The sequence below is a fragment of the Crocodylus porosus genome, unplaced genomic scaffold (genome assembly GCF_001723895.1).
Source record: "Crocodylus porosus isolate Cpor-Errol unplaced genomic scaffold, CroPor_comp1, whole genome shotgun sequence".
Classification (NCBI taxonomy): domain Eukaryota; kingdom Metazoa; phylum Chordata; order Crocodylia; family Crocodylidae; genus Crocodylus; species Crocodylus porosus.
The window spans coordinates 9146457-9159297 of record NW_017728947.1 but is presented as its reverse complement, the minus strand read 5'-3'; the positions used below and the strand labels follow the sequence as shown (position 1 = coordinate 9159297).

Genomic DNA, 12841 nt, shown 5'->3' with positions numbered 1-12841 from the left:
CTCTGCTAGCAGGTGTTGATCAAATTAGAAAAAGATAAGGGGGGTTCTGATGACTTATCAAAACAGATGGCTCATTTCTGCACCTGAATATAAAAGACATGGAAACCCTGTGTGGGAGAGAGAGAACAGGTAAAGCAGTCCCAAAGGAAGCAATTTAAGGACAACCGAGCCTGAGGAAAAATTTTAAGCTAATTTTTAAACTAATCAAGGAATTATGCCTGCTCTACACGTGGTATTTGCATGGTCCTGTGTTTTGAAAAAGCATTGAAGGAAGTGGTATAAATGCAATCACATGCTAAGGAAATCTAGGAGACAGCATTTATTTTCCCTTTACCACTGCTTCTTCTTGAGCACATTCTGAAATGCATCAAACACGTCAGCTGTACTTTGTAAAATGAAGAATGTATGCATAGTTTTTTTTAGGAAAGAGCATGGTGGCAGCGATGGCATGATAACATGCACATACCCTTAAGAATGAATGGAGTTTTGTCCCAATCTCAGTACAGGCACACACACACAAACACTCATCCAAGCAGACCAATGTAAGATGAAGGGAAGCAAGCTCTGGGATGAAATATCTGAATAATTTAAAACTTGCAGTAAGGGTACTATCTAAATCCAGCATTCCTAAAAACTATTTTTTTCTTCTAGTCAAGCCTTGTACTAAATAAGGTAATAATTTTATTCTTAGGATATTAAGATATTACAAATGTCACTGCTTGATGACTAGAGTAGGATAGAAATCATGTGTAGACAATATTGAGAGTAAAGCACATGCAACTGGGCGAGTCTACACAAGACTTTTACTGTAGAGCTGCCTAATTAGCTCTGCAGCAAAGTCTCCACATTTATATGTGCAGCCTTCTTAAGCCACAGTAAACCAATAAACACCACTGTAGCTTAGTACTTGTAAATACAAGTACTATCTCAAAATGGTGTTATTTACTGTGCCACAACATACATGTAGACACTGACAGGGCTGGCTGTGGCATGAGGCTGTTTCAGTGCTAGCCCTGCACTAAAGCACCCTCATGCCACAGCCAGCTCCAATGCAGCAAGTTGAACTGGGTTGGGGCAGCCATGGGCTTTCAGGCTGACCCCCTGAACTCACTGCCAGCTGTGGCTGCTCTGACCTAGCTCAATGTGATGCAGTCCCAGGCACATGTATAAACACGGTGCCCAGGAGCAATAAACTGGTGCAATATGTGCTGGAGTTTATTGCCTCGCATTAATTGCACATGTAGATGCACCAACTGAGATGAATACCAATGCAAATTTCTCATGGACATTAGCCAGGACTGCAGAATCCAGTAAGGAGCATCACATCTAAGACATCAAAACCATTGACCATCCATTTATGACCGGAGATTAGTACTTATGCAATGTTCTTTCCAAGTATTCAGCTTTTGGAACATTAGCCAGTTATGTAACAGAGACGGTCTCTAATGCCTTAAAGGAGAGAGCATCATCATTTGGTGATTTTGCAAAGCCCCTTGAGAAACAGGAGTAATTTTATGAAGGGCCTTATCACTGCATCTCTTTATACAGAGAACTTTACTGAATTATGTTGGGAATTGTACTTAAAATGGACAGTATGATATGGAACAGAGCTACTGGCTAGCAAAGGCTCAGAATAACAGATTTCTGCTGCCTTCCGGGTTTCCCTTCTGATCTTCAGCACTACACGAAACTCAGGTGTACATTTCAGATATTTTCCCCAAACATTGGGCTTTGCAAAGAAAATGTAATCTGATGACAAAAGTATTTTATTTGAATGTGATGCTAACCAGTATGCTACTAATTAGGTGCAATTTCATCCCTAAGACTTAGCTGTAGTTTGTGAGTACCAACAGGTGTAAAATGTTTAGCAATTAGATTAGGAACAGAAGTAGTAAATGATGGCTAGTTATTTTTAGTTTGCAAAGAAAACTGTAAAAGGACTCTCTCTGCCCTCACCAAGGAAAAAATGTAATGAGATAGGCACCCAAATACTTGAAAGAATTAACCTTGGGGCATGGGGTGGCATTTGCTTTATCAGCAAATTAATTTTTCCCAGTTTCCAAACATAATCTGAACACTGCATTCTTTCTTTCCAGTCCAGCTTTCCTCCCCTTACTGCCATTCTGATCACAGGCGAGAAATTCTGAACAGCAGTGCACATTTCTGTCAAGAGTCTTGGTTTGCAAGGAGGATGAAGTCTGCTCAAAAAGCTTTGCAGCTGGCATCTCTTTTCTATTGAATTACAAGGCAAATTCACACTTCCTTTATCCCTGAAATATCACTACAGTGAAATCTAATTTTAGATGGGATTAAACTGCCGAAATAAGAGAAACACTTGCTACCACTAACAGAAAATGAAAATGATAACTACTGAGTTGCATTGTACAGCAGCTCCATTACAACCTACTGTGCTGTTTTCATGACTTGCAGGGAACTGCCAGTTGACAACTTGCCTTCTACAATATAGAAAAATGGTAATTTTGATCCAGACAATAAATATTAGACAGCTCTGTTGAAAAAGAGAAATGCCACCCCTATTCTAATACCAAATCATAGCAGACTAATGAAAAAAGCCCACGTTCCCTATGTTCCCTATCTGGAAGAAGACAGTGCATTAGCAGTTACTGTGGAACACAAGCATAGTAAATAGATGCACAGAATGCAGACTCCTCAGCATGACCATGGTTCAGAAAACCATGCATTATAAAAAAAAAGACCATTATAAAAGAGCTGGAACTCATGGAGACTTGTTGGGGATGATGTGTAGGAGTGGACTCCTACTCATGTGCCTTCACTCACAGCAGAGGACCAAGAAATGTATAAATAATCAATAAGCAATTCCAACCCCTTTGCAGACTACAATGAATTTCACCTCTCCCCCTTCTTCTAGATGGGCTTGCTTTGAAATGCACTGATATACCTTACAGAACACATAATCACAGTGTGGATGTCTGTCAACAGTAATATTTGTTGTATTATAGCATGATTATATACTTCCAAATGTATATAATATTTATTACAAAAGACTTAAGTTTTTGTATACTGCTTCCATTAAGAAAATCTAAAAGCAGTTTATAAAGAACAATCAAAGCAATAGACAAACAGTAGAGAGAGGCAAAAGCAATCTGCTCAAGGTCACAGAGAAGGTCAGTAGCAGCAAAAGTTTCCTGATTCTTCCCATATTTCAAGAGACCATGCCGACTTCTAGGTGGTTTGAAGAACTTCTAGGTGGTTCCATGTTTCTACTACAGCTTAGCATGGAATTATACTAAATTGACATGATTAGGCCACACTTGGATTTTGAGCCTTCCTTTGTAACAATTACTACATCTTCCCCACCCCAATTTTTGTACAGAAGCATTTGGCCAAATCCACCAGTGAAAATGCCATATATAGTCAATACTGGGCAGTTCAAAGAAGTTAAAAATGGTGGAAAGATTGATGTACAAAAAAGCAACCCTTCCCCAAAAATGATATGAATTGATGTTGGATCAATGGATCCAAACAAAGCTGAGCTAGAAACAGAAACAGAACAGAAGCCTAGGTCATTGAGAATATGAGCAGCTACTGCCAGTCACAGAATAAACAGATAACATAGGAACATACTTATTCATACATCCAGTTTCCAACATTGTGGAACATACCTATTAATAATTTAGGAAAATTTGATGTTTCAATGTTATGGTAGTAAACAACAGATGTGATGGCTGCCAAGAATGCCATTCCAGCCGGCATGTACAGATGCAAGTGATGGGAGTTTGAAATCCTAAAAAAAAAAAAAAAAAAAAAAAGTACGTTATATAGTTAAGTATATGCTGTTTAAATTTTTAATTGGACGCCATTTTTGTTCCCTGATAGTAAGGGTGGGATTTTCTAAAGTGCAAGTGATTTAGGAATAAAATTTACTTAATCATTTAGGTAAACTTGAAATTCCTTAAACTGAGAAAGGAACAACTTATTTGGCCCCTATGCATCTTCAGTTCTCACGGAAACCAACTGAAGTACTGTGTTGCCTAAACCAGGACAGCAAGATCAGTCTCAGAAGAAATGTCTTTTTAGACTCTTTAGTTCAAATGAATTATAAAATTTAATTACTTTGCAAGCTTTCTACCAAATAAATAAGCTACTATGATTACAAAAAAGTTCAAAGGCTTACAATGTTATAGAACGGCTTTAAAGAAATCCATAATTTCATACTCCAGCTTAGCAATATGGAAGAATACTTTAGCCTGGTATCAATGCTAGGCTGTTCTGTTTTTAACAAGTATGCAAACAAAATTTCAAATGACCATGAAGCTAAAATAGATGGTACCTGAAGACATATCTTTGCTTTGTGGGTAGGACAGAACTACCTGTCCAAGAGGAAATATGAGGGGTATTTAGCTTTAGGAAAACACATTGAAGCCGGACTACTCCACTTTTGGGTGTAGCCTGCTCTGTTATACATTGTTAACTAATTCTGTTGTCTTGCACCAAGATGGGTGAAACCATAATCCCCCTTCTCTCCTCTCAAAAATGGCCAACCAGCCCCTGTACTAAATGGAAAGAAAGGGTAACAATTTTGCCCAGCACTTATTTGAGCTGCAAAGAGAATGGACACACATGAAGAGACAACTATATAGACCAATTTGGAACAGGAGGTTTTTGTGGAGAGTGCTGTTCTGACTGGAAAAGACACCAGGCAATTGATACAATTGTGCTACTTGATGACCCTCAACTCCAACTGGGCGTAATAAGACTTACCTGTATATTAATAAATAAACCCAAACTTTTGGTCAACAGATTTTCCAGCAGGGAAAATCTTAGGGATCACATCTTTTGCATAGGTTTCAACAGTAGTACTCTTCAGACAGATAGTCTTATCTGCTCTAACATGAACTGAGTCAGTGATACTTTTTCTGTTTACTTACAAATAAGTAAGTTGCTGGAATGCCGAGTTAAAAGCATATCTCGGAACTTTCTTTGCAACACAATAGCCTCTGCCTATTCCTGGGTGCAAAACCCTTTGACAGTCTACTGCTGTCAAGAGGACTTGTTAATAGTGTGACTTGTTTTGCCTTAGGAAGCTGATGAGGGTCTTCACTACAGGAACAAAAGCTTGTTTTATTCAGAGGACCACAAGCTAGTCTGCTGAGTGCTTCAGAGACACAACCCTATAGCTAGGAGCTTTGATTCTTGTTAGGCAGCACTTATTATCCAACAGTAGTTCTCTGGGTCAACTTAAGTAGTACAACTGGGAGGACTTTTCTTCAGCTATGCACAGTCAAAAAGCCCCAGGCTAAATCAATTCAATCTTTGCTTTGTCTAAACTGCACAGATTGAAGCAAGTGAAGAGACATTCACTTCTGATTCTAGAAATACAGCCCGCAGTGGCCCTTGCCAGAAGCTGGTAGGGACAGGAGTGCGGGTGCTAGAGCATGCCTCCCTGCTCTGCTGGAATAGACAGCTTGGGCCAAGGCTAGCCTGCCCACCCTGTGAGGAAGAAGGGAGTTGAGGGAAGGTGCAAAGCATCCTGGGATGCTGGGGGACTGTGAGTTAACTTGAATCTGGAAGGAATCCAGGACAGAAGTTCAATAAACTGATTTAACCTGAATCAGTTAAGTCTGATGCTACATCCATCCAGGTTTATCTTAAACTAGTTTCAGCCATTTTGAAAGTGGCTTATGTGCCCTGAACTTCTATTGTATTACAGATTTCAACTGGTTTTCTACCACTTATACTGGTGTATGTGTAATTTCTGTCCCTATCCTTCACAACAAAACATAACTTCAAAGGTGACAGCATTCTGGCCCCCTACCAATTCCCCAGCTCCACAGTGAAAAACTAAAATCAGTATTTGACAAACTCCTTCTAAAATATTCTTTTAAGTATTGAGAGATTTCCTGCCTAATATTTAGTTTTCAGAGGACATAATTATAAATGTGGTCATGCGACTTTCTATCCAAGAATCTTGGTGTTTGACAAATATTAGGAAAATATTTTTATCCTTATTATACAGATGGGTATAACTGATGCCGAGATACAATTCTGTTTAATATGGCAAAGGCTACACAATCCATTATTATAATGTGAAATACAATCACACCTCCTTAAAGTAATGAAAAACACTATCAGTAATCATTCCACACCTCTAACTTTTGTTAACATAAAGCACTTTCATGGATCATATGACTTACTTGAATTACAACAGTTTCTCCCATATTTTGTTATTCAAGTTTAAAGATATATACAGATGATGTGCCAACTGAAAGTAATGTTAGAATTAAGAAAGAATAATCATGTTAATATAATAGTCTATTCCTAACTTCAAATTTAATCCTCTTTTCTATGAGAAAATAAATTTGATATCAATTGGAGCAGAAGCAGGTTCTGTCTGCTTTCCTTCAGTTTTGGGTTGGAGTGTTGCAGCAGTCATGATGATCCAGGAAAGATGGGGGAGACCTGTCTTCTTGCTTCTCGCAGCTACACAATTGGTCCAATAAAAGGTAATCACTGAAAAACCTTTGCTTCTTGCATTCATTCTATCTAGACTTTTACATTGATGGGGGTCAAATCCTGTTTTCTATAGTACTGTGAGTAGCTCCATTGAAGACAATGGGATGGAGTCTCTCCTCAGGCACACTCATGCTACATAAGGGGCACATATACACCAGACATTTACTGCAGAACTGTCTAATTAGCTCTGAAGTAAAACCTCTCTGCATCTAGATGTGCACCGCTATTATGGCACACAAGACTAATAAATACAAGTACTAGCCTGACTCTGTGTTTTTTCATGTGCAGCAGTACACGTGCAGACACTGCCCAGCTGGCTGGGGCAGAAGGTACTTCAGGGCAGGGGCTGCCTGCCAGCTAGCCCCACACCGAAGCACCCTCATGCCCCAGCCAGGCCCTCCACAGCACACTGAGACCAGTCAGAGCAAGCATAGGCTGCTGCCAGCCAGGGCTGCTCTAACCAGGCTCAGTGTGCTGCTCAGAAATAAATTCCAGAACAATAAGCTCTGAAGTTTATTCATGCACACTAACTGCATGTGTAGACACACCCACTCTGTTGAAGTCTATTACAGTGTAAAACCTGTGTGAGAAGGACTTCTTTTGTTAAGGGAAGTACAATTTGGCTCATGGAGGAACACTTATAATATCATGGGGAGTTTGCCTGAGTAAGGACTGAGATCAGGCCCTTAGATATATAAAAAATGTCATTAAAATGTCATCATCTGCTTGAATTGTCAGGATTTATCTACAATTTCTCGTTGGAATGATAATGTCATTAAGCTGAACTAAAAATGATTAAGGCCATTTGTGTGTGTGTACATACTTGGCAAGGTCTATGGAATTTCTGATACAAGGTCTGTAGGTTAATCACCAAGAATACAGATTACATGCTTACTCCAAGCCAAATGATTTAGATGAAAATTTAGACAGGGAGTTAGTACTTACATTGAGACCCTTTAAAAATAGTTGGTGTTATCAAGAGAAGCTATGCATCCACTTACCCATCTGACACTATGCCCTCTGCTATTTCACACACCAGCACAAACAAGAGGATGAAAGTCAAGATCCAACGTAAATTGTGGCCAGGAAAATGCAGCCATGTGCTATGATGTATATGAACTTTGGAACTCTGACTTCCCCATCCTAAATGTAAAAGCAGAATCATCATGAGGATTTTTAATACACCCACAAACCCCTTTCATAAAACATTCTAAACTGAACATACTGACCACTTTGTTTTTAAAGGTAATATAAGTGAACTGGAGAATGTTAGAAATATGTATGGTCAAAATGTAACACTAGGAACGATGTTATACTTTCTGTGCACTTCCAAGAATTAGAGTGGTTGTAGAAATTATACGAGAGAGAACTTAAGCATACACGTTTTACAGGAAAAAAAAATCTGAGTCACATATTTATGCCCTGCTACATATTAATAACTTTACTCATATGAGTAAACCCACTCCAATCAATAAAACTACTTATGCATGTTTAAGTGATTGCAGAGCTGTGCACTTATTGTATAATTACTAACTTACAAAGTATAAACAATAAGACAGAATATACAACATAAGTCTCCAGTACAGTCTTAACAACCTGTTTCCAAATAATTACATATATTAAACCTTTTTAACTAAGCCATTAAAATTCATTATTTTTACTAATACCATGTGATAAAACCTGTGCAATTTACATTCCTCAATTTAACTTTAAAAAAGTATGTTTCTTAAAGTAATCAAACACTTAAGACTTCTTAACTGAAATAAATATCATCTGTTACTTTGAAACTCCCATTCTTTAAATCGTGCCAGAGCTGTATGGTTTTTAAGAACATGAAGGACTAAGAACATCGCAGAAAGCCACGGGTAGAAGAGAGACTATGCAGCACTTACTTCCCCTAGAGAACTCTTCAAATTACTCTCTGTTTTGAACTTTAATTCTGTTTTTCTAACATTGGAACTTTCATGATCGAAGGACAAGGGTGTAGAAGAATTATAAAGTTATTGTGTGTTATCCAAAAACTAAACTACCAAACTCCTTTAACCTGGAATTTACACAGAATCAGGACTCCAAGTTTGAGAAGTAAAGTACAAATGTATTCAACCACTGGACCATATAGTGCAGGGGCGGACAATTATTTTGGGCAGAGGGCCGCTTACTGAGTTTTGGAAAGCCATCGAGGGCCGCATGACAGGCAGCCAGGGACAGATAAATATTAATTTCCTAAATTTTTTAAGGGCCCCACGGGCCAGATAGAATGGCCTGGCGGGTCACATCTGGCCCCTGTGCTGCATTTTGCCCACCCCTGATACAAAGGCATCTCCAGTACCACATACACCTCAGGGGCAGACCAACATTGTTTACTTCCAATAAAAATGCCCTTTTGATACAAAGCATGTTTCTGTTCACTTGTCAGACTTCCTTAACTTTAAGAGTAAATGTATTTGAGTCTTATTTCTTTTACCTGACAAAGTCAATAAAGCAAACCCCCCCATCCTCCTCTTAGTTTTTATTCAGTTCTCACAATACACATTTTCACGTGGACTTCAAGAGCAGCTTTACCTGCCCAAGGATTGCAGAAAAGTGTCCTTCTCTGTTATTTCATCAAGAGTCTTTATCCTATGAAAAGCTAAGCTACTTACTTGGGTAATGGTAACATTTATGTTTTAGCAAGTAGTGTTAATAACCCAACCACAGGGTGAGGGCAGCATTGATAGGCTCAAGCATCCACAACTGCATCAGGATCTGAACTTAACATTTTAGCATGGCATGGTTAAGCAGGATGCCTTGGGCTTCTCCAGTGCCTGGGGAGCAAGTTGCTAACCCATGAATGTGTCTTATTACTAATAACCCTTTGAGGGCTGCCTACACGCTAAACAGAGATAACAGAATCATAGAAAATGGGGGTTGGAAGGGACCTCAGAAGGTCATCTAGTCCAACCCCCTGCTCAGAGAAGGACCAACTCCAACAATATCATCCCAGCCAAGGCTTTGTCTACCCAGGACTTAAAAACCTCCAAGGGGGCATGTCTACATAAGAGGAGTAGACTAATTAGCTCTGCAGTAAACATTTTGGCATCTAGACTGTAGGGCTATTAGCCTGGTGTAAACTAATAAACTCCACAGCAGGTAATACAAGTGTTATCCTAGGGCAAAGTTTTTTACTCTGCAGCTGCACACATGCAGATGCTGACAGGGCTGGATGGTGTGTGAGAGTGTGTATGCAGTGCCCGGGAGCAATAAACTGTGGTGTGATAAGCCCCAGAGTTTATTGCTCCGCATCAACATGCACGGGTAGATGCACCCCAGAAGATGAAGACTCTATAACCTTTCTGGGTAGCCTGTTCCAGTGCTTTACTACCTTCCAAGAAAAAAAGTTTTTCCTAATAATCTACCCTAGACCACGAACCCAGCCAGCAGGGACACAAGAAGGGGTGAGATCTCGCAGCCTGACCCTCAAAGTCAAAGGCAAGGGAATTTGATTTCTGCCTGCAATAGAGGAGAGAGGCAGATCCCAGGTGCTCCGGCAGCAATCCTTTGCGAAGGAAGCCGGGATGGGCTCGTCCTGCTAGGTCTGGGTGGGGGGATGGCAGAGCATCTGCCCAGGGGCGCCGGGAAACTGGGTCAGGCTGCTGCACATGCAGATACCTCCCCCGCCCCGCGCCCGCTGCGCGCTGCATTCCAGCTGTGCGCGCGGGGATCCAGAGGCGGGGATCCCGGGGGAGGGGTGGGGGCGCCCCACTCACCGATGAAGAGGATGGGGAAGGTGATGAAGAGCAGGAAGACGTGCGGCACCACGTTGAGGGCATCCACGAAGCAGCCGTTGTTGAGCACCCCGTTGTCCACGTTGTAGGCAGCCGAGTTGTTCTCGTTGCCGCAGAAAGCCAAGGCCATGGCGCGAGGGCGGCGGGGACGGGAGGGGGCGGCGGGTCCCCAGCCCTAGCCGGGGCGCATCCCGCGCAGCCCGCCCAGCAGGAGGCGAAGGCGGGAGAGGGAGGGGGAGGGGGGGCGATGCCGCGGCGGCTCCGGGGAGGCTGCCCAAGCCCCAGCGCCGCTGCTAGGCGGGGAGCGCCGGCACCCGCGGGCGGCAGCCGCGGGCCACATCTGCCCGCAGCATCGCGCCTTCGCCCTGCCCGGGCCGCCCGCCTTAAAGGAGCCGCCTGCCTCCCGCCCGCGTAACGGGGAGGGCGACGCCTCCCCACCCCCCGCCTCTAGGGCAGGCCTGGGCGGCGTGTGCGTGTGCAAACCCGGGAGCGTGTCTGCGTGTGGAAAAACCTTGGCGGGGGGTGTAAAATCCTGGGGAGTGTATGCAAAAACCTGGGGAGCTTGTGGGTGTGTGTGGGGGGCGGGGAGCATGTGTGTGGATGGACGTTGTGGGTGTAACAATGTCGGGAGCGAGAGTGTGCACGGACATGTGTTGTGTGTGTACAAACCTGGGGAGCATGTGTGTGTAAAAACCTAAGGGGGTGTAAAAACCTGGGGAGTGTGTGTGTGTGTGGATGGAGCATGTGTGTAAAAACGTCAGGAGTGGGTGTGTGTAAAAACCTGGGGAGTGTATGTGTAAAACCCTGGGGAGCGTGTGTATGTGGATGGAGCATGTGTGTAAAAATGTCAGGAGTGTGTGTGTGTGTGTGTGTGTAAAAACCTGGGGAGTGCGTGTGTGCACGTGTTGTGTGCAGAGACGACCGTGGCAGGGTGTGGGACTGGGTAAATCAGCCTGTGAGGCCCGGGGGGAGACGGGCCTAGGTGGCGAATGGCCAGATGTGAAGCCAGCCCAGCTCCGTGGGGCCCCCAAAGCACGGGGCCCAGAGCAGTTGCCCCAGTTCATTCCCCTGCTAGGGACAGCCCTGGTTGTGTGTGTGTAAACATGGGGAGCATGTGTGTGTGTGTATTTGTGTGGAGCATGTGTGGATGGAGCATCTGTGTAAAAATGTCAGGAGTGTATGTGCATAAAAACCTGGTGGGTGTGTGCATGTGTTGCGTGTATGTAAAAACCCAGGGAGCATGTGTGTGTGCACGTGGAGCATGTGTGTACGTGTGTGCGGAGCGTGTATGTGTGTAAAAACGTGGGGAGCATGTCTTCTGTTGCAAAGGACACAGAAGGGTTGCAGCAGGCCTGAGTGGTTTTGATACTGCAGACTCCTGTTTGAAATCTCTGGGTTTTTCCTATGAATTGTGCAAAAGTCTTTGCACCCCAAGCAGTGCTACTATTTGTGAGAGACCCTGTCACACCCTTCTAAGGATAACATTGCGAGGTACTAGAGCTATCTGATTGAGAATCACTGCATGAGTGCATTGAGGGACATGCCTATCATCCTCTTCCCAGATCTCCCTCATCATCTCCGCAGGCAGCTGTGCCAATACACCTAACTACCCATATACGGTCAAAAGTTTGGATCCGTGGGACCACGCAGACAAGAATCTGGTGAGGTGACTGTGCTGAATTCTACTCAGACAGATGGTGCTTTGAAAGTTTGCTTGAGTTTCCATTGGATGTCACTATGACATTTGTTTCAAGAGAGCCTGACACTGAACCAGGTTCCCAGATGTGAAAAGTGAATGTGTCACTAATTCACCACCACACCTCTACAGTGATGCCGGCTAAACAGTCATTTAGCAGTTTGTAGGGTGTATAGGGTTCAGAATGTGACTTCATGGAGTCTCCTCCTGAAACTCATGGGATATTCATTTCTTAATTCACTCGCTTCCAAAAGACCCCACCACTTTCAGTTGTCAGCACATTGGTAAGGAAATGAAGTGTGAAAGGTCAATTTTGCCGATTTTTAATACAGAGCAAAACAGTGGCATTTTTAAAAACTATTTGTCATAAAGGCAGTCAAGGGTCTTTGGGTAGATGCAATATCTTTTATTAGACCAACTGAGTAGCTGGAACAAAGCTCTTGGCAAGCTTTCGGGCACAGATACCCTTCTTCAGGCATAGGGAGACTCTACTGTTGTTCTGAGATCTCCAGGGAACGAAAGAAGCTAAACGTGTGACAGGAGGTCAGTGAGAGTGTAAATAGGTAGAAATGAGGAAAATAATGGGTAGAGAAGGGAGAGGAGGAGACAGAATGAGGGGGGAAACATGGGTGGAGGAATGCTGAAGGTAAGCAAGGGAGACTCTACTGTAGTAATGAGTTCTCCCAGGTAGAAAAGAGGGAGTCTGAGAAAAAGTAAATGGCTGGAAATTAGGGGTAGAGAAGGAGGAGACGTGAGGAAGGGGGCTTGCTGGGGTGGGGAATGCAAATGATAACTTCAGGCAGGTACCTGATGAATCAGATGTCAGACAGGTTGTAATGCGTCATAAATCCAGTGTCTATATTGAGTCCGTGATTTTTTGTATCCA

At 42.8% G+C, this 12841-nt stretch overlaps 1 protein-coding gene across 4 annotated transcripts in view; it reads right to left on the bottom strand.

Annotated features, from left to right (window-relative positions):
* Positions 1 to 10620, bottom strand: part of ABCC8 (ATP binding cassette subfamily C member 8) — a 147904-nt gene extending 137284 nt beyond the window's left edge. For 3 of the 4 annotated variants that reach the window (XM_019552028.1, XM_019552029.1, XM_019552031.1), the window contains exons 1-3: positions 10242 to 10620; positions 7497 to 7638; positions 3645 to 3766 (exon numbers count right to left, since the gene is read on the bottom strand). In XM_019552028.1, the coding sequence (XP_019407573.1) occupies positions 3645 to 3766; positions 7497 to 7638; positions 10242 to 10389 (412 nt within the window). In that variant the 5' untranslated portion in view covers positions 10390 to 10620. The remainder of the gene's footprint in view (positions 1 to 3644; positions 3767 to 7496; positions 7639 to 10241) is intronic. The other variant, XM_019552032.1, reaches the window with a different exon arrangement.
* Between the last annotated feature and the right edge of the window lie 2221 nt (positions 10621 to 12841).